The sequence below is a fragment of the Bemisia tabaci genome, chromosome 4 (assembly GCF_918797505.1).
Source record: "Bemisia tabaci chromosome 4, PGI_BMITA_v3".
Taxonomy (NCBI): domain Eukaryota; kingdom Metazoa; phylum Arthropoda; class Insecta; order Hemiptera; family Aleyrodidae; genus Bemisia; species Bemisia tabaci.
In genome coordinates this window covers 51,200,958-51,228,395 of record NC_092796.1, presented here as the reverse complement: position 1 = coordinate 51,228,395, position 27,438 = coordinate 51,200,958, and the positions used below count along the sequence as shown (strand labels likewise).

At 40.0% G+C, this 27,438-nt stretch overlaps 1 protein-coding gene across 9 annotated transcripts; it reads left to right on the top strand.

The window, feature by feature from the left end:
- The first annotated feature begins 329 nt into the window (after positions 1–329).
- On the top strand, positions 330–27,438 carry LOC109042521 (cathepsin L 2). Of its 9 annotated transcripts, none has more exons than XM_072300021.1 (14): positions 330–670; positions 2,672–2,812; positions 4,536–4,779; positions 8,726–8,985; positions 9,835–9,934; positions 11,465–11,721; positions 12,946–13,030; positions 15,748–15,794; positions 16,317–17,918; positions 20,282–21,152; positions 21,947–22,169; positions 23,656–23,808; positions 25,147–25,308; positions 27,259–27,438. In XM_072300021.1, the coding sequence occupies exons 1-9, from the start codon at positions 632–634 to the stop codon at positions 16,398–16,400; spliced, it is 1,257 nt and encodes a 418-aa protein (XP_072156122.1). In that variant the 5' UTR covers positions 330–631; the 3' UTR covers positions 16,401–17,918; positions 20,282–21,152; positions 21,947–22,169; positions 23,656–23,808; positions 25,147–25,308; positions 27,259–27,438. The 9 variants fall into 9 exon arrangements, with proteins under 9 accessions (XP_072156122.1, XP_072156125.1, XP_072156118.1 ...); XM_072300024.1 differs by having other exon boundaries at positions 21,860–22,169; positions 23,661–23,808; XM_072300017.1 differs by having other exon boundaries at positions 21,860–22,169.

Below are 27,438 nucleotides of genomic sequence, written 5' to 3'. Positions count from 1 at the left end.
ATTAGGTTTATGAATGCACGCAACAAGTCAAATTTCAGATTTAGCGTCCAAACAGACAACTTATGATCGTTATCGCGATCACATCGTGCAAAATTTCTGACAGATTCGAGGTATCTCCCAGTTTGATGGAATGTCTCAGAAGTATTACAGCACCACCTCATCGATAGAAAGCGAGGGATTATAGTTTTCTTCCGAACCGCGCTCCGATGCAAGCACCGAGATTGGTTCAAGACAACTGAGCAATGAAAACTTAGTACCCGACGACGCGCACAGTCGAAGATAATTAAAAGGTAGGAACAGAGGCAGTCATACGTATTAGGTACAAGGAGTCACAGAGAGTAGAATTGGCAGTAATAGATCATCTGCCAGTGATCCGAAATTGAGTGCCTGTGATGTGTGATGGTCTGCGTTTCCCTGTAAAGAGGGAAAAAGAAAATCGACCTCAAATCTTTAAAAACTGTTCATTTGCAACGCAAAATTCAATCTTTTTTCCTTGATGGTCATATGTGTTTTGTGATCTCGAGAAGCTAAAATGATAGATATTTTCCGGAAGTATTTTAAAGTGTGATCCAACTCATTCCACCCCTCAGCCAGGTTGATTCTTTCTGCGATTTTTTGTGACACATCAAACATGATCACTAAAGCTGGTGCGTTGTCTCCCCGGCGTCTTGTGAGTATTGTCATCTCAAAAAATATAATTAACTTGAGGATGCGGTACTTCCGCAAATTAATTATGGTTAACTTCAATGAACCCCGGTAAAAATTGGCAGTAGAATCTTGTTCCAAAATACCATAGACCTACAGCCGGCTGTAAGATTTCCAATAGCTTCTATAGCCAGCTACACAATTTCTTATAGCCTTTCATAGCCGATGGCGACTAAGCGACAGCCTGGCGATAAAGTGTATGCTAAACGTTACTAATTAAGGATGCTAGGACTTAGTGAGTTTTTGGACTACCGCTCTCTTTTTGGGCCGTAGTATCTTGATTTATTTTCAAGGAAAGCTCCGTACTTTTAAAGGATGCCTGCCATTCCTAATATGTTGGAGCACCTTCAATTTCGTATGATACTGTGCAATACGTCTGGTGTGAAATAGTTGCTTCAAGCGCCGCGGTACGCTGCGGCGCGACGCGGCGGGGCGGGCGGGCAGCCAGCGCTAAACGCGCATTCGCGCCTACAAACCCAACAGGGATACTTCACGCATTGCGCAATGCGTGAAGTATCCCTGTTAGGTTTGTAGGCGCCAGTGCGCTGCGCCGCCGCTCCGCTTTGTGTTAGGCTCTAATATTTAATCTCGCGGAGTCAGCGTTTTTCAACTCATGACTTTGAAATGTTTGCACACACTCTGTATGGATTATTCTCATTTTAATTGATGAAAAAAAAATATGTAGTAAAGGGAAATATAATGTGCGTTTTTAAATTTCAAGGTGATTCCGTACAAACTTAAGGATTTACAAAGCACAAGAATTTCTACACAATTTCTTATAGCCTTTTATAGCCGATGGCGAAAAAGCAACAGCCAGACGATAAAGTGTAAAGCCCGGCGATAGGAACTATAGCCCAGCTGTATAATTTTTTATCGCTTCGTGTAGCCCGGCCGTTTGATTTTTTCCACTTTCTACAGCCAGCTATATGATTTTCTGTCGCCCTCTTCAGTCGGCTATATGAACTCCTATGGTATTTTGAAACGCAGCTCCTATCGCCAATTTTTATAAGGGTCTGTCTACGTATTGCAAAGTGCAATAGGTTGCGATAAAATGCAAGATTGCTTGATTGTTGCAATTTATGCCATGTCCATGGTGAAACTGCAGAAATGCGTATCTCGGTTGGCGGCATTGCAGACTTCCTGCCTTACTTCATTTTCCACATATAGGACTACCATAAGTCATTTCTTGAAAACCTCCGTGATTTTTCTTCTTAATGCGAAGAATATTTAGCAAAATTTTAATCCACGATGTTTTCTCAGGATCCTTTTAAAAAATAAAATAGGAGAGGGGATTTTGCAACACTGCAACCAAGATACGCATTTTTGCAATATCATCCTGAATATGCTAATTCTTTAACCTCTTATTTTTAAGATAATAGCAATTTATTTCAATCAAGTCGCAGTAAGTTCACCCAACAACTCTCTGCTGTACTGCTGTTTGCCTATCTTTCCATTTGAAGGGGCCGCTGCGACTAATTTTTCCGCTTCAATCTGACTTTAACCCTCAAAGCAGTCAAAGCACACGGGAAAAAGGTTGTAGGTCTACTGCGGTAGGCTGATGGATATAGTGCGAAGAAATGATGAAGTAGAGCGGTCTAGTTTTTTAAAGTACCACGTGTCCAAAGAAACCGCACGGTTGCACTGTAATCCAAAATTAATGAGTTCCAAACATGTTGGAAAAACTTTGAATATGGTTGCAAGCAACTAGCAATTGCCGGCATCTTGCAAGGCTTTGCGAGTAAAAGAAAAGCAAAGAATTCAGGAGTAAAGGAACATGGTGCATTGGTGCAGTGCTAAGCAATAAGCCTTCATGCAGTGGCATCAATTACTCAATTTGGAATTTGTCGGTGGTAAGGTTCGTTTTCTCGTGTATGGCCACATTTAAATTGTTTGTTACCCTTTTTTCAACGGTATGTGATAGATAGATGATTGATCATTACTACATCTATGATTTTGCTTCGTACAGATCCTATCTATGGCTATACTGGTCGTCTCACTTGAGAGTGTGAAGGGACAATATAACGACTGGGATGAAAAATATTCCAACGTGAGAATACAATATAACGTGCCAACCAATACGGTGCTAGCAAACGACATGACAGGCAAAGTACGTATTTTAATATTTATAATTATTTATAGACGGTATTATTCTTAGGTGCCGAATTGCTCGTAACGACTGTTAAAAAAACTTTGAAGAAACTCATAACTTTTTCAATTCGAGTTAAAAAGTGTTGACAAACTCTTCAAGCATCATTCGTAATTGTTCAATACCACAAAAGTTTGCAAAATATGTAAAAAAAAAAAAAAAAAAATCCATGGAAAAAAGTCATCTTTTTAAAAGGCCATTTCACGTAAATTTCACAAAAAGTTAAATTTCACTCGAAGAAAAAAATAGCCACCAAGGGTTTATTCCTACGGGGAATAACCGAAAACCACAATTATTTACAGCAGTTTCACCATAATTTTACGGTAATTGTTACTCTCCACTTCCTCAGATCCTTAGCTCGACATTGAGGGATTTTTTACCATCGAAACCTTCGGATTTCTAATTTGTTTACGAAAATTCGCCGAAAAGATTGATGTGAAATAAGTGCTGCTCGGTTTAAAAATCAACTAAATGTGCTTTGTCATAAAACCTACGGGTTGAATTAACCATTCTTACCTTGCTATCCACTTCTCGAAATAGCAATCTGCGAGCCAGAATGATTACAATTCTCTGACTCTAAATGAACAATAAACGCTATATTCTCACTCTCTATTTAATGATGCTGGGTATTTTCAGTAAATTACACCATAGATACACCGCGGTATGTCCGACACCGAGAGATTACGCATTTTCAATGATTAAGGCGCGTACCGGCATGTACGCGGAATGCGTGAAGTATCCGCCCAGCCTTGTAGGCGCTAATATGCGGCAGCGGCTCCCGTCGCCGTCGTCGACGGTCGACCGCACTGTTTGGTGCAATGCGTGAAGTATTCCTACAGTCTCGTAGGCGCTAATATTCTCTCGACAACCGCACTGTTTGGTGCAACGCATGAAGGAGCGGAAAGAAGTTTGTAGTCCGGTGTTTTCTATTCAGGACCGGTCGTAAAATAACTTTGAGTATATTTTCATGCTGATATTCTACAGGATGCACGGACCAGCGTAGTCAGATGTAATGGACGTTAAACTTCCCCACTTCTACTTCAGGCTTGTTAAATACTGAGGTCATCTGCAGTTATATGTCGCATTTTATTACTTTGGACATCAGACGACGTAGGCATTGTTCTCGAGGGGGCATTTTATTTAATGGACATTTAAAAGAGGATACTACGACAGAGGACATTTTCTATTGGTTATTTTTAGAATTGGGCTCTTTAGACTGGACATTTTCACTTGACACCTTCCGTAAAACCGAATTTGGTATTAGGCTACATAGTATATGGACTGGGGCGCATTTGTTCAGAATTTTAAAACGTAGGTACTCATACATTAAAAATCATTCTGGTTGGGGGGGGGGGGGGGGGAGGCACCCCGGACTATGAAACTCAATTTTTGGAGCGCCCAACAAAGTTCAATCTAGGGGCGTCAAAAACGTCAATCCGGCCTGATTTTGCGTGCTCTACCTGATTTATTCGTTATTGCCTTCTGATATAAATTGCCCAGCTGTCGATGGTGCTAATGCTGCAATTCGTCGCTCCTCTGACGTAAGAGCGTACCTCGATATCCGCATGAGCCCTAGAAATCATGGATTTATACGTAGGACAGGGCTCACGTGGAGATCGAGATACGCCCTTACGTCAAAGGAGCGACGAACTGCGTTGGATTAATAGTTATGCTGCAATTACAGGAATCAAAAGCTGATGATACAAAGGAATCACGGGATCGAAATAAGAGAGACTCAAGAGAGGATCAAGAAGCAAGGTGTTTATTCAAACAGTTCAAGAAGGTTCACGCGAAAAGCTATTTGGCGAGGTCCGAGGAACATCGAAGGTTCAGCATCTTTAAAGATAACTTGAAGAAGATCAAAGAGCTCAACGCTGATGAAAGATATTCAGCGACTTTTGGCATCACGCAGTTCGCGGATCGAACAAGTAAGTGTGTTTACGAACAACGATTGGTCATGGCAAATGTAGACAGCTTGACTTTAGCTTGCTGAGGAAGAACGCCGCATGAGCCCTCATACGTCGCCAATGGAGATGTTGCATCGTGCGTTTCCGTGAATCTGAGATTGTCGGCAACGTCCCTCTCCGCCTCGCTATCGCGGCCCGAGCGCGCATGCGTTTGCGTCTGCGCACTCGCGGAGGCCGGCAGCCAGCGAAGCTGGTCTCGCGCTGGCGGAGCAGGAGCAGTCAGTCGGAGAAATGATCTAGCTGTGGCTCATGCCTGCGATCTTCCTTCACTCAATTTTCACAGCCAAAACCCTACCTCTCTCTTTGGTTTGTCATTGTCATCCGAATTTTAGCGAGTTGCTCTCTTCTGCCCTTGTTGGCTGCTTTCTTTCCTGATCAGGAGCTACGCATTCCGACGTTACGCTATTTGCGGCAACGAAGCGGAATCGCGGCAGCTCTAGACAGGGGGCCCAGCCAACACTCCCGTAGAGCCCTGGTGATCCCCACGAGGGGGATCCCCACATGGTGGAGGCGCCTTAGCATTCTCTCAGGCAGAGAAGATCCCTTATGCTGATGTTTGAAATTTTATTCGTCTCGATTCACCTTTAATGATTCTACCAGTACTGGAAAGATATTCTACAAAGGATTCGTTGGGAGCACGAATTTTCAATTCGCAACGTGGATCTTCAAGCTGAGCATCGGACCCGTTTCGCTCCGACCGCGCGACGTGTTGACACGTCCAAGATACGTCAACCGATAGATAGTGTCTAGATACAGTGCTGATATTCGTTCTCTTTCGCTCGTTAGGACAGAGATTCGATTCGCACCTTATCACGCACATAGCAATGAACATTATCTAACCGTTTTAATACTTAAGTATTTGAACACTAGCTTTAATTAGTCAATCACTGTTATAACAATTATTATTGCATTATTATTTCAATTAATGATTAATCTTTGTCATTAATAAGTAGAAGATATTTTTTCTTTCTTTTATTTCCTCTTGTGCACGTTGAATTGCACGTTTTAATTTTTGCATACTTGCACATTTAATTACTTTTCAATTTGAAATTTCATCAATTTCCATCAAAAATTTGCATTGCAATTTCTTCGATTCACTGCATTTGCGCATTCTTGGAAAAATAAATTTGGATTTCCTTATGTGTTTCAATTTTTCGCCTTATCTAGGCATACATACGCAAAGCAATAAAATCCTCTCGGATTAATCAATTCTCAACTCCTTTATAATTTGTATTTTTGTATACATTTTTGAATTTTCTATTTTGGAAACCCGCACTAGTACGCGATGTCTTCAAACTCAGCATTTATATTGCGTTTTGGTACCATTTCTTTGCGCCTACTGCAGAGTGAACTAAACACATTTTTGCATAATGAGTTCCCTGCACTCGCAGACTTCGAGTCTAAATCCACCCCTGACCTCAACCGCCTCATCATAAAGTCAGATCGAAAGCGCCTGATCTCCTACCTTTTGGACCAACTCAACTGCTCAGTGCAGCCGGATCAACTTCCACTTTTGGATACATCCATTCCGCAACTAGATTCAATCAGTGAGGACGAATTTTCTCGGTTAGAAAACGATCCAGAAAACCCTACATCAAAAGCTCCAGACACCACTACTTTTGCGCAGTCAATTTGGACGGACTCGTTTCTTCCTACTTCACACTCCGCATACACTCAGTCTATGGGCGCCATTCATCGACTTCCTGACCTTTCCTTTTTAAATTTTATAAATAGAATTTTATAAATGGAAAATTTCCTGAATTAAGTGTAATAATGTAATAGTGTAATAATGTTTCCTGATGTAAATTTTTTGTGAAAAAAAAAAAACAAAAAAAAATTGTGCTTTTATAATAAAAGGCAAAACAAACAGAGAGATCCCCTTTTCAAAATTTCTATTTTCAAGCATTTCGTTTCCCTCCCCCCCCCCCAAATTCAAACTTCCATTTTTCAATATTGTCTTTTCAAAATTTATCTTTCAGATTTCCGATTTCTTTTTTGCTTCTCCAGCCTGTGTCTCAGTTTTCGTCCATTTTCTCTTTTCGCCGAGTCGGTGGTATGTCGGAGAGTGACGTTTCCGTGAATCTGAGATTGTCGGCAACGTCCCTCTCCGCCTCGCTATCGCGGCCCGAGCGCGCATGCGTTTGCGTCTGCGCACTCGCGGAGGCCGGCAGCCAGCGAAGCTGGTCTCGCGCTGGCGGAGCAGGAGCAGTCAGTCGGAGAAATGATCTAGCTGTGGCTCATGCCTGCGATCTTCCTTCACTCAATTTTCACAGCCAAAACCCTACCTCTCTCTTTGGTTTGTCATTGTCATCCGAATTTTAGCGAGTTGCTCTCTTCTGCCCTTGTTGGCTGCTTTCTTTCCTGATCAGGAGCTACGCATTCCGACGTTACGCTATTTGCGGCAACGAAGCGGAATCGCGGCAGCTCTAGACAGGGGGCCCAGCCAACACTCCCGTAGAGCCCTGGTGATCCCCACGAGGGGGAGTGTGAGCAATTTGCGATTTGACTACTGATTTTTATGTAAAAGTTCGCGAGAAACACGATGGTGCCACTGGTTTTCTCTGAAATCAACTCCCAAGCTCAAAAAAAGCCCTCAAGTTGAGGCCAAAATGGAGGGGATATCCGACGCTATCCTGAGAGTCCACCTCTAAGTGCCGTGATTTCAGTTTTAGAGATTCCAAATAAGGTGGCAACCCTGTCAATGTATTTGCTCCCTATCTTTGCATGGAGAGTTTGTCTTGATGTGGAGGTGGACTCTCAGGATAGCGTGGGATATCCCTCCATTTTGGCCTCAACTTGAGGGCTTTTTTTGAGCTTGGGAGTTGATTTCAGAGAAAACCAGTGGCACCATCGTGTTTCTCGCGAACTTTTGCCTAGGAATCATCAGTCAAATCGCAAATTCCTCACACATGCAACATCTCCATTCGACGAAAACTGTTCGACTGCAAACTTTGCCTCCGCAGACGAAGATCCTTCGTTCCGTGGCGATCACGTTTCGTCGAAATATTTACTGAATTGATGCGGTGGCAATATTTACATCAAGAGTTTTGGGGAGGAAAATTATGTGTAATGGTATGCGGAATTGGCAACATACCGTGTGTGAGACAGGAAAGATACATAATATTTTACCTTCTGAGTAGCTAATATTGCATATCAATCGATTTGAAGGTGAATCGTGTTTCTCTTTCTTAAATTAATTCGTCCAGGCTAAATGCGTGAAGCAGATTTACTCAAATGCATGATACAGTTTTTTCAACCCCCGAGAAACTCTAGTAGTATCGCCATTGGATTTCAAAAACGGTGCGAAACACGGGTCAATTAATGCTAGTGCCTAGGTAACACAAATTATAACTAGAAATTTTGTCCCAATGTTTCATGAGTGTCAGAAAGCTTAAATATATTTATTTGACCCCAAATTGATTTTCTTACTGTGTTGGACTCTATAAGTTCCCACATCTCGTAAGGCACATTTTGGCTGCCTCGATCTCATTTCTTGGAATTTTTACACACTTCTCTTAATCCTTAATAGGACATTTCGTAAAAATTCCAAACAATGAAGTTCATTGGTTTTTCCCCTTAAAAATTAAATAAAAGAGAAGAAGATAGGTAAATAAGATGATGAAGAAGAAGGAGAAGAAGGAGAAGAAGGAGAAGAAGGAGAAGAAGGAGAAGAAGGAGAAGAAGGAGAAGAAGGAGAAGTAGGAGAAGAAGGAGAAGAAGGAGAAGAAGGAGAAGAAGGAGAAGAAGAAGAGGAAGAAGAAGAAGAATGAGAAGAATGAGAAGAAACAAATTGGAATAAAGGGAAATATTGACAGCATGCAATCGAGATGTGTATATCCTTGAGGTCTCCACCATGGGGCCATTTTTTAAAATGTGTGTTTGAAATGAAGCTCTTTGGTTTGAGTAGGTAAGGAGTTCCGGAGAGGGCTCGGTATATTACCGATATCAAAGACGGGAAGGGTCAGCCCGGAAGAAGTGGAAACCGAGGAAATGGAGGACGTTAAGAGGAACGGAAAGGTGGACGAGGAATTTGACGAAAATTACGATTGTCCAGAACCGATCAGTGCGATAGAATCCAGAATCGCCCCAAGAGTACGACCAACCCCCAGAAATTGCTCAATAGATTGGCGTAGGAACAACCCCAACTACCCATCGATAGACGATCAGGTAAGGGATCTACCATAGATGTAAAATCATATTATAGAGTAAAGATGAAGGAAAACAAAGAAACGGAAACATTAAGAAGAAAAAATTAAATCAATAAATGGAATATAGTATTGTGCAAGGTAATCCTGCATTAATTCTCAAAGAAAGCACTTACTCCTGCAAAAATTCCAAAAATTGATGGCCAAAGTGCGAAAGCATAGGTGTCCATTGCGGTATTTCAAAATTTTTGCTCCTATTTTACTTTTCTCAAGAGAAGGAAGCCAAAAGAGCTTAATATTTACACAGATTATTCTGTTAATAGAGAAGAAATATCAAGGAAGTTTTCAAGATATCACGTTGACCAGCTTTTGAATGAAAGAATAAATAATGGCAGCAGGTCTGCAACATCACAAACAGAGGTATATAGTTTTGCATTTTGGACATCGATATGGACTCTCTGAAAGCATTGCAAAGTTTGGAAACGAAAGAATAGCGGATATGAAAAAAAAAATGCAGTCAAGTTTCGTGATCAGTAAGATAAGTTTCTTTCAACTTTACTGGAATGGAACTTCGATCTGATCTCATATTTTTTAAAACCGAACTTGAAAATATACCGTTAATTTTTTTATTTAGATTTGAAAACATGAATTTTCTGGAAAACTTGTTATTACTTTTCTTTGAGCACTCTGGAGAATATTTTTTTCCAATTTATTCTGGTGTACCTTAACATTTCAAGGAAAAATTTACTTGACTACCCTCAAAAATAAATAATTTATCAGAAGAATTTCGACAACATCTGAATGTAAATTGCATTCCTCCTTAGCACACCAGCATTGATGTCTGAATTACACTTTTCAACAATTCTTACAGGGTACTCACTGTGGATCCTGCTGGGCTTTTGCAGTGGCTGGAATGCTGGAGGTTCTCCTCTCGAGCAAATATAGAAAATCGACGAAGCTGTCGAAACAACGTAAGTAGGTACAACTTGGATCAGGCCTCAAATGAGAGCTAGAGCCAACAGCTGCAAAGGGGCCTTGCACCCGTAGAGCCCGCACAAGAAAATTGTCTCGAAATTGTGAATTTAAAATTGTGTCGAATTCAAGCCCGCCATATCCCATCTCAGGCCCTGGTACCTATTTTAAGGTCCAGGCCATGATATTAATGTATATGCCACGGACGGATCTCTATTAATCCGAACAAATCACGGTCGGCCCAGCAAAGTTGTGTTGCCCATGTATGTGGCCAGTAAAAGAAGCCCTGAAAAAAGTCTCTTGGATCCAGAGTCCTGACTCTTAAAACATTTGACAAGAAACAATACTCTTGATTCAATCGGATTTTTGCTTGAATCAAAAGGAAATCCACTTAAATTAAGAGGCTAGGCTCTCAATTCAAGCAAAAATCCGATTGAATTAAGAGTATTTTTTTTTTGTCAATTTTTTTAAGAGTCTAGACTTTAGACTCTGGATCCAAGAGACTTTTTTTCCGATGAGGTGCGACCAAAGTTTGAAACTGTTTGAAAAAAAAAAGTTTCGGACCATAGCCCCCATCAGCCCCCTCCTCTGTGGGGGTCATCGAAAATTTTGGGAGCCCCAAAAGTAACTGACATTGATCTACGAACAACCCCCCCCCCCCCAAGTTCCGTTTCAAAGTATGAATTAGAAAAAAAATGTAGCGGGGTGAACTGGAATTTTCAGACACCCTGTATATTTGCCGGAGACTTAAACGAACGTGTATAAAAAAACAACCATAAAATTTATTCTGGGAGCGCATGTATTCTCGTGGGACCGTACTTGATACAAGTCGACGAGACGGCTTGCTCTCTTCGTTTTGTTGTCCTGAAACATAATTTTGATATTGTCAGGCTAAATTTTTTCTGGAACATCCTTAAATTTAAGATGGCGTCCAAAATGACCGCCACAAGGATGAGATCGGTCAAGTTTTCGCCTCGCGCTATCGCGCCTTCAGTTTTGCTCATGCAACATGGATATCCATTAAGCACGAATGAGCGCTGTCATCAACGCATTTTGAGGTGTCTTTAGAGGTGAAAAAAAAAGAAAAAGAAAAGGAAACGATCACAGGTCTCTCAAGCTATCTAAAGGGTGCACATCTATATAAATTGGTAATTTGGCGAGAGTTGTGTCGTGTCAGGAATTTTTTTTATTTTATTTTATTTATTAATTTTTTTTTTTTTTTTGACGACTACCCCCAGAAATCCCAGACTAGGTCAAACTTGCCTGGCTATCTCTCCTGGGACAGTTACTTATGATGGAGGAGAGGGGGTAGGGGTGAGAAAGCGCCAGTATGTTAGTATAACGGTGGAAATTACAAGAAAAATATTCATTTCTTTAAAAAAAATAGGTAAACCTAAAAAACTTCATAAATCCATGTATTTATAGACGGTCACTTTGACCCGACTTGGGAGTTAGCATTTAAAAACGTTCGGTCGTCGCTCTTCGAAAGGCGCGTACTTTTAATCGGTTTTATATTGTTCTTTGTTCAGAATTAGTAGACTGCACTTGGGATAACTTCAAGTGTAAAGGCGGACATATACCACCGGCTCTGCGAATGTTGAATGTCAATGGCGTGTGTGCCGAGAGAGACTATGAGTATCATGGGAGGAACGGATCTTGCAGGCCACGCGCAGCAATAGCCAAGATCGACAGCTTCACTGAATTCAGTGGTAGTTCACGAATATCTGCAGCTCTTCGTATAAGCCCTGTCGCCGTTTACTTGGGGGTTCATGAAAACGCCTTCGCGGTAAATATCTTTCGAATTAGCCAATCATACAGTACTAATTGGACCTACTTCTATCAAACGGAACTATGTGCATTATGACGTGAGCCCTGCTATGCGTGTATTCTTATGGGTCTCAGGGCTAATGTCTTAATGCACATAGTTCCGTTTGACAGAAATACGTCCAATTGTGTTTCAATGAGAAATAGCAAAACTGCATTTCACGCAGCCAAAGTTTCTCTCTTGATTTATTTTCTCCTCTAAGAACGAAGCAACATAATTACCTGAAACTCTCTGTGTATATCCTCTGCGGGCCGATTATTGAAATTGATAGACAAAGCTATGGACAAAGAGAACAAAAGGTAAAAAAGAAAGGTATTAGACCAACTAATGGCAACCGGCGAGAGACCCTTTAGTAGTGGGGGGGGGGGGGAACCACCCATCTCAACCAATAGGATCGCTACATACTCCCTATGTCTTCTTTTTCTATAGCTTTATCTATAAATTCCAATAAACAGTCCGCTAGACTAGATATACACACACGATTTTGAGTCAGAATGTTGCTTCGTTCTCTGTTATGGGGAAAAATGAAACGTAAGAGCATAGACAAAGTAAGTGGCTAGGATGATTCTGGCTAAAGCCATCCAATTGTGACAATCTACGGAAGAGGGGACCTTCATGAACTGTAATCATAAAACCCATTGGTTGGATTTATATTAGTGCCCAATTATTCCATAAAATATAGCGAGGCATAGATATTAGCCAATGCCATGGCATATAGACTTACGTTTTTTTGGCGAGCGAAAAGTTCGAATTTAAATTTCTAGTACTCGAGTAAAAATCCAAAGTTCCTAAGGGCCCGCTGTGTTTTATGTTTTATGACTGGATTGAGGAGGAACTATTGGAATTGATAATGACACAAAAACATTCACAAATTAGAAAAAAATGTACATTCAGTTCAGATCTGATCCAAAGTGAAATATGTTTCAGATTGCTGAATTCATGTGAAAATATTACATTCGAGAGTAAAGTTTTCAGTTTAAATTCCTTTTATAAGGACATAAAAATCATACGAATAAGTTTCAAGACTTTTGAACAGATAGTTTTTTTCCATTAAATTATAATGAGGCAGCTAGGCAGTTCCCATCGTCATACATTGAGATACACGGTTATGCAGAATTACCATTGATTATTTCTGTCCACATCAGTTTTATATTTATTTCATTTTTTATTTTATTTTTTACATAGTTTTACAGAAGCGGTGTCATGGCTCCACAATATTGTCCACAAACGGACGTCAAGCATGCTGGAGTCATTATCGGGGATTGCGGAGGTAAGTGAATGTTCTGTTGGTATAATTTTTGAGATATTATAGGGTAGATTCTCGATACAATGAGTTATCAGTGGACGAGGTGTATAAATGGAACTACCACGTCATGTATTTCCTTTTTGAATTTTACTTATTGTTAGAGAACGATCTTGGACGTAGGAAGTGGGGACTAGCTCCGAGCTCCTACCTCGCCTTGAATATGAAATCCGTTTCAATCTAAATCTAAATATAATCACAAAAATCGGAGTCAGTCAGAGGACATTAAGGCTAATCTTTAGTAATAATCAAAAGACAAATCACTAAACGAAAGTATATCAATTTCACTGATAAAATGATATAATTAATTATCTGTGTCTTTAAGATTGAACATTTTTGATAGAAAAATTTATTAATTAACCAAAGATTAAAAATTAATTGAAATTTGATTATTTCAAAATTTAATGAAGCAAGAATTAAAAGTAAAAAATAAATTAAGTATAAGGAAAGATTATAATCTTTTACCTTTTGTATCAGGGGCACATGCGAAGGATACACACGGCAATAAGTTTGAAATCGTAATTGATCCAACGACTGCTGTTGGTTATAGGACATTTTGTCAACGATTTTTTGTCCGATTTTTTCCAGTAATTTAAGTCCACGCGTTTTTTCGGCAGGGGAGTTTTGGTCCACATACCAATTATTGAGACCCAAAGTTAATTGGTCAAAATGTAAATACAAACAACACGACGTTTTTGGATAAAATGTATAATGTCTTGGAAGAATGAGGGTTTGCTATTTTTTGTTTGTTTGCTTTGCCAAACGGAAACAAATATATAATTGAGAATTTTGGCGTCAATTCCAAGAGGGAAAATTCACAGGAATGTCCAAAATGACAAGAAAGCTTGTCATTCTTGATACGTTGGAGCGCCGATGATACTGTGCAACACCTATGTCGCGAAATAGTTGCCTGAAACGCCGTAGCACTTTGCGGCGCGGCGCGGCGGGCGACCAGCGTGACACGCGCATAGGCGCCTACAAACCTAACAGGGATACTTCCCGCATTGCGCAACGCGTGAAGTATCCCGTTAGGTTTGTAGGCGCCAGTGCGCATTTCGCTCTGTATAAGGCTAAAATATTTAAACTTGTGGAGTCAGCGTTTTTCAACTCACGGTTTTGAAATGTTTGCACGCTCTGCACGGATTAGTCTCATTTACATCGATGAAAAAAAAAATATGTATTAAAGGAAAATATGACGTGTGTTTTGAAAATATTTAGGTGGTTCCGTGTCTAATTTAATTATTTCCAAAGCTTTTTAATTTTTCTTTTATATTTTGTGCTTTTACTGTGCTTCAGCTTGGTGTATTTGCAACCAAATGCTCAAAATTGGACATGTTTGACTGTGAAAAATCGATGTAAAAGTGGGTTAAAACGAAAGATTGCGTCCTCCTTGGTTTTTTTTCTCTCTCTTTTTCATTTTTGTATAGTTCCTTTCAACTCAAGTACGGCTCATTGAGATTAATATCGATGTCATCGCTTGGAAAATGTTTTACAAATATTTGCCACGTTTTAAAAATATAATGTTTTTAAAATGAAGTAATATTATCATTTAAAAAAATTATATGTATACGGTATATTTTAAATCGACAATGGGCCTGTTGCATGCAAGAGATACAGCCGCGCGAATAGACTTTGTAGAGGTTAAATGACACGAAAATTAAGATGGTCACATTAAAAAAGTTTGAAATACACTCCTTACTGCGCAATTTGCGTTGTTAGGAATGCGCTTTTTCGAATTTCCCGCGTCTGGGGGCAGTTTTCTGATCACCGGAAACGAGCAAACGGCGGGCTCGGTGATTTCCGGAAGTTGCCGAGTCGTCGTTGTTGTTGTTATTTGTTCCTTCAGTTTGTTTACAAACCCAACGTGATCTCTTATAGTGGTCCATATACGCTTTATACGGTAACCAAATCGATCAACTTTTAAATATCCAACGCAATCCTTCTACATTTCATTTCACGACATCACGAGCTCCGATTTTTAGGTTATGTCGTCAGTTTTAGTTGACCGGAAATAGCCGCGAGTTGCCGTTATTTGTTTCCGTTAAAAGACTGCCCCCAGACGCGGGAAATTTGAAAAAGCGCGTTCCTAACAACGCAAATTGCGCAGTAAGGAGTGTATTTCAGACTTTTTTAATGTGACCATCGTAATTTTCGTGTCATTTAACCTCTAAAAAGTCTCTTCGCACGGCTGTATCTCTTGCATGCAACAGGCCCATTTTATAGATAGAAATAAAACCAAATATTCACCAATGAAAATTTGAAAGATCAATCAAAAGAAGAAAGTAACATTTCATTTAAAAAACGAGTTAGCATAACAACACCTTCTTCTCTCTCAATTTTCTAATTCGATATTGTCAATATATTTTTACATACGGACTGAAATATAATCTTTGGACTAAGTCACTGTTTCTTATTTTACGCGTAGACGTAAATTACTGGACTAAACAGGTACCCGGACAAAAAATCGTTGACGGAATGTCCTGAAACCCTGCTGTTACATAATTCCTATAATACTTATTGGCAAATTTTCTTGTCAATACTCCAGTATTCCTACTTTAGTTGCCTGCGTGTGTGCTTTCACAGAGGGATCTATTCAGCTGGTATGCCACTTGTTTTCAGATTAATTTCCAGCACGAGAGGCTTGTCAATTTTTCCCCTTATTTTGCCCTCATTTTGTATTTCAGACTCCTGGATTTTTCGGAACAGCTGGGGCGATGACTGGGGTTCAGAGGTAAAATGTCTGCTTAATTATTGACTACTGTATAGCAATGTGCTTTCTTCAGTCAGCATCTTTAAGAGCATCCTTGATGAGCGGTTGATAGATGCGGGCTGTCCCTAAGAACTATTGCCTGTAGGAAGAACACCACTTCTCCCTCCAGTGAAATCATTATCAAATAAAAACCCTGATTCTCTGAAAATGTCCAGGGTTAAGACTGCTATCTCGGCGGATTTGACCAGAGTCAGACGTTGCCAAATTTTAATGCGTCTTCTTTTTTTCACAAAAACTTAGCAACTTTCTGGCTTGAAATTTGGTGAGAACGTCATGCTCTATGATATCGAACCACAGTTGGACCACATTTTGCAATAAGGAACCACTATTTCTGGCTCATTTTAGAAACAACATATATGCCATTGGTTTCCCTACGTAGAAAGGTGCTTTTACAGAAGCGCCAGAGATAGTGGTTCCTTATTGCAAAATTTAATCCAGTTTATTCTCCTGAGCTAAAACGTATTTTTTCCTTGCATTTTACAGGGTCATCTTTACATCAAAAAAGGATACTGCGGGATAGGAACGTATGCTTTCTCGATCAATTCGGGCCGATTATTGAAAGTTTGAAGCAATATACGACATCAAAATTCGATAGATGGCATGGATGAGATAGAGGCATGTCTAGTCTTGTCTAGTTTTGCCGTGCCGACATAGTTTCAATAATCGATCATCAAGATTGCATGCGCATCACCCTCCAAAGGCGAGAGCTGTCGGAAAGAATCGGATTCTTCTTCTTCCCTCAAGTCCTTGCCACTTGGCGGAAACCTGGGTATTGTTTTAAATAATCACGAAGTGCGGTTCAAATGCATGACGAGCATGGAGGAGAAAACTCTGTAATTACCAATTAAACAATTATGGAATCTCACTCATAATCAGTCTTTTTATTAAGTCTAAATCTGTGACCAACTAAAAAACTTGATTTTCCCGAAAAGCCATTTCGTCACTCACGCCGTTTTCCAACCCACTTCCTCAATTCACTGTATAATAGTTAATTGCATGTTTAAGATAGGGACGTCAGTAAAGCCTGGTTTCCATTGAACGCAAGGGCTTACGTCATAGCGGTAGCGCGGCGAAGTTGAACCCCGTTGTTCTCGAGGCCTATAGATATACACGGCGATTAATCGCCGCGGGTGAAAGACGGAAGCCAACGGAGAGCCTTGATTTCGATCTATTGACGTCGATATATCGAAATCAAGGCTCTCCATTGGTTTTCGTCTTTCACTCGCGGTCGTGTGCATCTAGGCCTTTATTTGCGTTTTCGAAGTTAACGAATTGTTTTTTGAGACTATTATTTACCATGATACCACGACTTCCTTAACATCGGGCAATGTATCTACAGTGGAGGAGACAGAGCTACTACCTCTAGAGCTTAAGTTGATGGAGGATACTGGACTTCGACTTATTATTCTACCCTCGATATGGTTGCCATGAATTTTGCATCGTCATTTAGAATGAGCAAGTAAACAGTGGTTTCGTAAGACCCTTAAACGATAATTAAAGGACCAGTGTAAACACTTTTCAATGTTTTTTCCAATATTCATTTTTCATTTCATAGGAGTCTCTTTTTCGATCTCAAATCTTCTTTAGTTCCAATCATTTAGTCCATCGACATTAATTTTTATCACTAGACTTGCAACTAATAGCTACATAGATTATAGCCAGCCAATCACGCGTAGACTTGTTGTCTCACCACCCATGACGTCAGCAAGTCTATGCAAGCGTACGCTGCGCCTAAATCTAGGTCATTTTACATCCCCCAGTCCCGTAAAACGTCAGTCCTCCATCCACGCACAGTGGGAAAAACAGCCGATCTAGCGCCGAAAAAGTCGGAAAATCAGCATCAATGAAAATGGTCAAAATTGGTATGAATGTACTCCTTAGGATCTACTGATCAAGAATCAGCCATGTTCTACTTCATAAGCTCGATCTTATCTGCGATAATGATAAGAAACGCACCGGTTAGCGCGGTGCTGGTTGAGGACCGCTTGAGTGGTTAAATGCATTCAGAAGCCCCCTGTGTTTGTTTAAGTGTGTCATGTAGTGACTTTTGATTTTTTTTTTCAACGTCGGCTTGCTCACCTAAAAGTAAGGATACCAATTTTTTCTTTTTTCCATACTTCTATGACTTACAGTAATTTTTGAAAGTTAGCCTTTGAAATAGTCAGAAATTCAAACTTCAAGTAGCAAAAAAGAATTTTTTTCTAGAAAAAAAATATTAAGGAAATTTCTAGAAAAAAAAACAAAGAAAATGAGAGATATCCAGAAAATAGAAAGAAAAAACATTGCGAGTCAAAAGTCTGACCAAAGAAAATAGATCAATTTCATAGGTCTACTTTCTGTCAACTTCCCATTTAGAAAAAAGGTAGAAATTTTATTGGAAGTAGAATTATTTTCTTGCCAATTTCTTAATATTTTCTTTTAAGAAAATGCGAGGGAAAAATGTATTTTCTTTCTATTTTCTTGTGTCTATTTTCTAGATCTATTTTATACCTATTTTCTTTCAAGAAAATTGTTCTATCTAGAAAGTACCTAGACATTTTCTTGATGAGCGCCACCTAGAAAGTAGATGACAATGCTACTTGGGATCTTACAATATTCAAGAATATCCAAGGAGATATTTATATCCAGTTACTCGTTATACGATCAAGATCACAAAAAGCCTTGGTTGAAACCAGCTTTTCCCAGCCTCCCTAGTAAAAATTGGCAGTAGAATCTGTGTTCCAAAATACCATGGACCTACAGCCGGCTGTAAGATTTCCAATAGCTTCTATATAAGCAACAGCTAGGCGATGAAGTGTATGCTAAACGTTACTAATTACGGATGCTAGGACTTAGTGAGTTTTTGGACTACTGCTCTGTTTTTGGGCCGTGGTATCTTGATTTATTTTACGAGGAAAGCTCCGTACTTTTGATGGATGCCTGCCATTCCTGATATATCTGAGCGCCTTCTGTTTCGTATGATACTGTGCAATACCTCTGGTGTGAAATAGTTGCTTCAAGCGCCGTGGCACGCTGCAGCGCGGCAGGCGGGCAGCTAGCGCCTACAAACCTAACAGGGATACTTCACGCGTTGCGCAATGCGTGAAGTATCCCTGTTAGGTTTGTAGGCGCCAGTGCGTCGCCGCTCCGCTTTGTGTTAGGCTCTAATATTTAATCTGGTGGAGTCAGCATTATTCAACTCATGATTTTGAAATGTTTGCACATCCTGTATGGATTGTTCTCATTTTAATTGATGAAAAAAAAAATATGTATTAAAGGAAAATATAATGTGTGTTTTGTACATATTAAGGTGGTTCCGTATCAAACTTAATGATTTCCAAAGCACACAAATTTCTACACAATTTCTTATAGCCTATTACAATCGATGACGAAAAAGCAACAGCCAGGCGATAAAGTGTAAAGTCCGGCGATAGGAACTTTAGTCCGGCTGCATAATTTTTTATCGCTTCGTATAGCCCGGCCGTATGATTTTCTATGGCCTTTTTTAGCCGGCTATAAGAATTCCTGTGGTTTTTTGAAACGCAGCTCTTATAGCCAATTTTTACCAGGGTTTTCAGAGATTCATTTGATCAAAACTTTGTCTAAACATGTGCTCAGACTGATTGTAACTGTCGTTTTGTCTAGCAGCCTAGCGTTGAATGGTTTTTGCAAAATTTGCTCTCCTGAAAACCTACCGTACTGCCTAGGTATAGTTCCGAACTGCAAAATGCTATCCATTTTCCCCCCAGAAAATTCGCCGAACATTTCCCCAAAAGAATCATGAGAAAGTGTCGAAAATTTATTTTCTGATTTTCTTGAACCCCTCCGGTTCTTTACTTTCATTACTTTTTTTTTTTTTCTTTTTTTTTCTTTTTCTTCAGGGACATTCCCCATCTGACTTTATTCAGTTTTAATGTGATACAAAATAAATGAGTGTGCATATAATAATTGTTTACATGGTGTTGATAAAATTATTTACATTTGAATAGGACGGAAATTATCGGTAGATATCTCTATCGCCCTTGTTAGACTTTCATTACTTTGGTCGAGCTTAATTAGTTCTAATTCTAAAAATGGCAATTGTTTAAATAGGTATCTTTTTTATTGCGCTTATCAAGGAGCAAGAATTTTTTGGTTCAGCAAATTCCGAGTAATTTTCTTTAAAATTTTCCTTAACTTCCTCACACAAATCTTATCATTGCGAATATAATCGATTTTCGAAAGCGAATTTCTTAATTTCGTTGTTCATATTGCTAAAATTATCTTTTTTTCCATCTAGTTTAGTATCCTGTTAACTGTACCGTAAGGTCGATTAAGAGTCAATCGTTTCTGCGAAGAATTGGTAACATTGCTTGCATTTTTTGGCAACTTGGTTTACTAGTTTTACTGTCAAAATGCGGTCTTTCTCCTCATTGAGTTATCAGCACTTTCTTATCAATTCAGCTGTTATGTAATTCTGTCTGTTTCAGCCAATGGAAGAAAAGCCTCAGGAGACTCGCAAACTTCCTCCCCGTAACCAGCAGGAACTCCAATGGAAACTGATGCAGGATCAGAACCTCCGAGTTCAACAACAACATCGGAACCTGTGCCTGCTGCTGGTGCTGTACCTCCAAAAACACCCTCCCCGGCAATATCAGGTCCAACGACTCCTTCGTCAGCACCATCTGGACGGGGACAGATCCCTATCTCTGCTCCCTCTCCAACAGTTCCTGCACCAAACATTTCTCAAAGACCAGCCAGCGGTATCCACTCCATCCTTCCCACTCAATGCCACCAAGACACCCACACCACACCACTCCGTCCTTCCCACTCGATGCCACCAAGACATCCACACTATTCAGCAGTGTTAGCACCACCTAATGTTTCCGAGTAGGAGTAGTAATCAAACGCAATCAATTCTTGTCCCGGAATCGAGTGACAATAAAAATAATAATGCCACTGCTAAAACTGATAACTCTGATAAAATGAATTACGAGTTAATCATCCGTCTACAGGCTACGATTATCCAACTCCAAGCCATAATCAAAATGCAATCGACAGAAATAGTTAATAACAATAAACTTTTTAACAATGTAAAATACAACCTCAATGTATCGAGGAGAAAAGAAAAAAAACATAATTATTACAAAATAATAATGTCTTTTTACTCTAACCAAATATGAACAACCGAGCCCGGTCAAAGTCCAAAGAACCTCTCGTGCCCGAGAAGCACGAGGAGGCACGTTTCATTGATCTCTTAAAAGAGTAATATCACATGTGGACATTGTGTGGACATTGAATATCAGTCCTGCCATGGATGGGCTTCTTCCTATTATCAATTATTTGTTTCTCAAAAGCCTGGTAATCTGCATTTTGTTTACAAGATTTGCGGTTTTAGGTCACTAAGAATTCTTAAGGTGATTCGATGAACGCCATATTTTGTGTCAGAACGGCATGCGATATATCGCATCAATTGGTTCCATTTTTTCAACTACTCGTTATTTTTCTCCAATTTTGAGATCGCGATTCTGTTGTCAGGAGACTAAAGCGCTCACTTACCAATTTTGACAAACAAACGTAATAAAGGAGTGGTTTTTTCAGAGAGAAAACATCGCATTCGATACTGATATTGAAACTGCACTCGAATGCGATATTTTCTCTCTAAAAAAAACCACGCCTGTATTACGTTGAATTTGTTTGTTAAAATTAGTAAGTGAGTACTTTAGTCTCCTGACAACAGAATTGCGATCTCAAAATTGGAGAAAAATGACGAGTAGTTGAAAAAATGGAACCAATTGATGCGATATATCGTATGCCGTTCTGACACAAAATATGGTGTTTATCGAATCACCTGAAATACTAATAACTGTACCTAAGGAGCAAAATGTCGGGTCAAGACTCTCCGGAGCACGAAGACTTAAAAGTGCATTTTTTTAAAATTTGAGGTACTTATTATTTCCAGTAGAGCAGTCATCCTAAAAAGAGAAACGATGAGGAAATATTAATGAGACATCCTATTGGAATTTCGGGATTTTTTTTTCTCTGTCTATGTATTTCATGCACCAAAGGTAACTAATGCACTACTGATCCATTGATAATAACTGGCACCTGCAGTGTCGATCATTAATTGTGGCATTATCTTGATTGCTAATTAGTCCGCAACTTCCTCTTTTAAAACCAAGCAATTCTGTAGAACACGGTGGTATAATGAGTGATGGTGCGTAACGACTTTGGGAATGGCTTCAACCATTAGTCGTATTTTGAATCTCTTCACGGGTAGCAGCCGATATGGTTCGCCATTGTCGACTACTGTTCCCAATTTTCTTCTTCTCAACGGTGACTTTGGTTATCTTGACACCAAGTCTGGCCAAACCCATGGTGAGTACGCGGGAAAAATATCTGATAGTTTTTTTTGTGCGGGCAAGTTAGACAACGTGGAGCATCTACCATGAAAATGGGAGTTCAGAAATGCTTAAATTATTAGCAGGTTCGATTATTGAAACCTTCCCATATTTTACATTGAAACGAAAGTTTGAAATGAAGTTGCGATAGATTGACCGGACTTTCCATCGTACAGTCAATGCATGGCAATTTTAAACGATCGAGAAGTACCTGATTTGTAGTGAAAAGTGAACCTGTAACTTATTTCAATTTTATCGCAAAAAACTTCAAGATGAGGATTGTTCAAATGATGAAATGTTGATGAATAACAATGTGGAGAAATGGAGCTGGGTCCACACCATTTCGCGCGGAAAACGAAGCCGAGAAGTTCCGAAAATTAAAAGTAGAGTCAAAAATGATTTTTTTAAACTCTAATGAGTACCCGTACAAAACTGAGGGGGGGGGGGGGTGTTCAGCTCAGGCAGTTTGCATTGGAATATTAAGCTGGAGTCACGGCGAGAGATCTACACCGGTTTGGGTCTTTTTAGACCCCATCAGCCGATCATACTCGTTAGAATCCCTTTATACTGAGAGTCAAGACAACACCCCTCATGGAGTCACAAACGGGAATAAAGATTACAGAAATTGGACGTTTTTCGTAATCTTTGATCGGCCCATTCTCAAATGCCTTTCTCCGTTCCTCCTCTCATTCCGTTTGTTCCTTGCCGAACCCGTAATTCCCTGGTCCATTCCAGATTATAATCTTTGCAATCGGTGAAAATGTAATCTTTATTCCCGTTTGTGACACTGTGAAGGCGTAAAATACGTGAGCCAATCAGAAATGGATTCACATTGTCTTGACTCTCAGTATAAAGGGACTCTAATACTCGTCAGTGAACGAGTGTGACGTCACTGACTTCACTCGTCAGTGACGTCAGTGAACGAGTGTGACGTCACTGACTTCACTCGTCAGTGACGAGTGTGATCTGCCGATGAGGTCTAAAAAGACCAAACCGGTATAGATCTCTCGCCGGGACTCCAACTTAATATTCCAATGCAAACTGCCTGAGCTGAACACTCCCCCATCAGTTTTGTACTGGTACTCATTAGAGTTTAAAACATTTATTTTTGACTCTAATTATAATTTTTGGAATTTCTCGGCTTCGTTTTCCCCGCGAAGTGGTGTGGACCCAGCACCATTTCTCCACCTCGTTACATACAGTACATATTCGGGCCACTTCTTAGTGTTTTTCTCAGTTGTTGAATAATTACCATCTATAGCGTTAAATTTTTCTTATATACATTTTCGAAAATTCTGTGGTACGCAATCACTCCAGTGGTGTTCGTAACGCAACCCCAAAATTCCACCCTACCTCTGTAGTGCATCCGTAACGCAGGCTCGACCCCCCCCCCCCCCCCCCCCGGATACGTATTTTATAAATGGCCCCCGGCGGACTCTCATTCTAATTTACCCTTTTTTCAGTTTAGAAGATACAAATTAGTGCACGAGGGCATACAAAATGTTCGAACCAGACCAGAGGTATTTTTTGAAGCCACTCTGAAGAAATTCAACCATACAACACCCGTAATCGATGCCGTTTTTGAACTAAGAGACCCCGCTGCCAACAATTGGAAAGTAGGTACGGCCTTCATTGAGGGGCGCCATTAAGCAACGAGGGTTGATCAAATTTACACGCAAAAGGAAAAAATAATTTATATTAAGTAATTAACAAACAGGTATATGAATGATAGCACCTTATCACAGACTGATTTTTACCGAGAGAAACCAATTGAAGCAAACTTTAATGGAGGAACATGAGAACTGCAGTTTCCTTTCTCCTTAAGACTCAATTCGTGGACAAACTCAACGATCGGACCGATTAGAACGATTGGTAGGACTTTGACGCCACTACCCAAGTAGCTTAGTGCGATAAAAATACTGAAAATTGCGATTTAATGTAATAAATTTGAACGTTTTTATCATTTAACTGCAATATTTTTATATAATTTGGCCAGTAAATTCCGACTTCAAATGATCAATAAGATTAGCGCCATCTCTTAGAAAGATTTGCAATCGCCGGTCTAAAAGTCAGTGGCAATTTTGCAAGTTGACAACACTGTTGTTCGTCCACTTAAATCCATGAAAATATCGATTTCACGTACATTTTTATCTTCAACGGAGGAAAAACAGCGTTGCCAATCTGCATAATTGCCACTGCTGAAAGTACTAAGTGAACGAAATTCCTAGGAATTTGTCAGACTTTTTCAAACTCTGAATGTCAAAGCCATAGTAGCATTTCTCAACGGAAAAATTGCTCTATCTTGCGATTTTGTCGGCGATAAAATCGCTAGGATCATCAACATCTGAGCGATTATCCTCGATCTTATTGCAATAAAATCGCGATTTTATCGCCCAACAATTAAGCGCGATATTTTTTAAATAAAAATCGCTATAAATGGCGATTTAATTTCGATTTTATCGACGCAAATCGATCGCGATTTTATCGAACCAAAAATTGCGATTTGTAGCAATTTAATCGCCATATATCGCAATTTTTAGTGCGATAAAATCTCGACATATTGCCATCGATATAATCGCGATAACCAACCGAGAAAATCGCTATTTATCGCGATTACTGCTGCTTGGGAGAGACCCCGATTTGAAAATGTCAAAAATTGGGCCCGTTCGAAACGATTTTTTGGCGGGCTCTGACAACGTAGCCGGGCAGTAGAAACTGAGTTTACTGGTAGGTTGAACCCATTCAGGCTTCGTCTTGCTACATCAAATCGACTTTCCAGCTTTTTATTGATCGGAAATAGATTAGCTTTTATTCTTCTTAGATATGATTTTTTGGACTCTGTGATAAACTTTGTGGGTTTTTCACGAGTTTTTACGCAAGGAAAACTATATACTGCAGCCCCGCAAAACTCCTTGCCACTGACTCATTACAGTAGAACTTCTCTCTAATTGCAGACGTGGGTGGAGGGGTTTGAGAGGCTCGGGCTGGACCACACCTACACAAAAAGTGCCATCAGCTTGTCATCCACGTTTTGTGAATTCGTCACCGGGAAGTTCATAATTAATCGAGGCTGGCGAGATTTCGGAAACATGCCCAGTTCATGCCCCATAAAAAAGGTAAGGTCGTAAGGAACGGAACTTATATACCGACTTACATAAAAGCTACTTTTACAACGCTCTTTGGTGCTATGCGACACCCAGCCGCCAAAGTCCCCTATCCTCCCAAGGCACGGCAGGGAGTTGGCACTCCCTCATTTCTTTTATAACCTCCTGTCGCCACCCTTTTACCATTGGCGTCTCCTTCATCTCCTCCCAGGAGGAACTTTTATACCGACGGTAAAATCCCCAAACCACGAAACTTGATTAATTCGTTTCAAAATTCATTTTCCTACTTCATTATTCAGATTAAAAATGAGCCAACATCATTCCTTTAGATCGTCACAGAATACTCTTCAATCAGCCTGCGTGAAGCAGAGAGGATAAACCTCGAGATTTGCGAGGAATGACACTGTACCTACAGTGCAGTGTTCCCCTGAAATTCTAAATTATGTCAGGGAGTCTGCAACGTTACAAATCGAAACGAGTAGTTTGAGAATTCCACCATCAATACGCAGTCAATGCCAGTGAATTAAATCACGTTATTTTACTTAACATTTTAAGGCAAGCTCATTGACTTTACTAAAATCTCCCCTCAGCGATTGCGTATATCGAAAACACAAATTAGAGGGTGAGACGAGGGGGAAATTAGCCGAATGTCGGCCAGTTCTCGAAATGGACCTGCGGGCCGATTATTGAAATTGATAGACAAAGCTATAGACAAAGACGACAAAAGGGATTTGGAGGGATCCTATTGGTGGAAGCAGGTGGTGGCAATGGACATAGGAGGTAGGTAATGGACTAACTAACGGCAACCTACTAAAGACCCGACAGCTAGTCCATCATTTTCTTCCTTAGTCTATAAGAACCAACCATGTCAACCAATAAAATCGCTCCATACTCCCTATGTCTTCTTTGTCTATCGCTTTGTCCATCAATTTCAATAATCGCCCCGCAGGGTAGAAATGACCGATCATTTTACGCACTGAAAATCCGATCAAAGTGCCTGAAAAGGACATTCCAACTCTTAAGAAATGACAGAGCGAATCTGATGAAATGAAGGAACTTTGGATGGAACCTAAAAATCTTACAAGAGAGCCCTACTTCGAACCGTTGAACCGTCGTCAGAAAGACCTGGACTTAAGCAACTATTTTAACTTCCCGGACATCAGATATTGCATATCTAATGAAATGAAGGAACTTTGAGCCAGGTGAAGCTGGGAATGCGACCTGGAGAGGGATCTTATTGAAATTGTAATAGGTCAAATATTAAACGTGTAAAGGACCTCCCTACAGATCTATTTTCTTCCCCCTCCTACTTCGGGACCGAGGAATTTTATTCGCCTGTGGCTATGATGAAACTTAGGACAAGACAAACCTTTGGTGGAAATTATAGCGACAGAGCTCAAAGTGAGTGTTGGTTCTTGCTGAGTTAAAATTGCCAAGTATTATTGAGACATGTTATTAATACTGGTAAGTAAGTTAAAAGAAAAAAAATTGCAAGACTTTTACAAAGTAGTTAGATCTGGTCTCAAGTTTGAAGCTCTAACGGTGGTCTCTCTCGTTACGTGGTTTGATGTTAGCCACGTGTCAATGTTATCCTCTTGCCCCCTTCCCCCCCCCCCCCAAAAAAAAAGACAAAAAAAAGGAGGGGCGACTTTTGGAGAGAATTTTCACTCTCCCGTCAGTACTAAATAAAATTTGAGTTCGAATATGATCGAAGTGTGTCTAACATTCATGTCCTTCATTTGGAAGACATGACGATGATCCTCCCCCACCCCCCCCCCCCTCCATCCGAAGTTTGGTAGGAAAGACGTCCAACTAGATAGTTATTCAACTTTATCCAGCGCTGCGTTCGATTACCTTTCAATCAATATTGTCGAGAGAATTCTTTTAATCTGCACAACTAATCGTAAGTAATGAATCGAGTTTGAACTATTAGCCTAACCACATTAATGACTGTTTATTCAGGGAAAGTATTCGATGCAAAACTACGTTATTGAGGACAAGTATTTGCCACCATTCGTGCCAGGAATTCATTGGCGGCTGGACTTCATTTCTGGGCCGGATGGAACGAGACAGAACAATGAAACTGCAATCATGTCTTATTACACGAAAGTAGTTTATTATTAAATCGAACATAAGTACCCA

Coding starts and splice junctions, on each gene's coding strand:
- LOC109042521 (XM_072300023.1), top strand. CDS start 632: ATGATCACTAAAGCTGGTGCGTTGTCTCCCCGGCGTCTT. Junction 671..2,671: donor CGTTGTCTCCCCGGCGTCTT/GTGAGTATTGTC, acceptor TGCTTCGTACAG/ATCCTATCTATGGCTATACT. Junction 9,935..11,464: donor GACGAAGCTGTCGAAACAAC/GTAAGTAGGTAC, acceptor TTCTTTGTTCAG/AATTAGTAGACTGCACTTGG.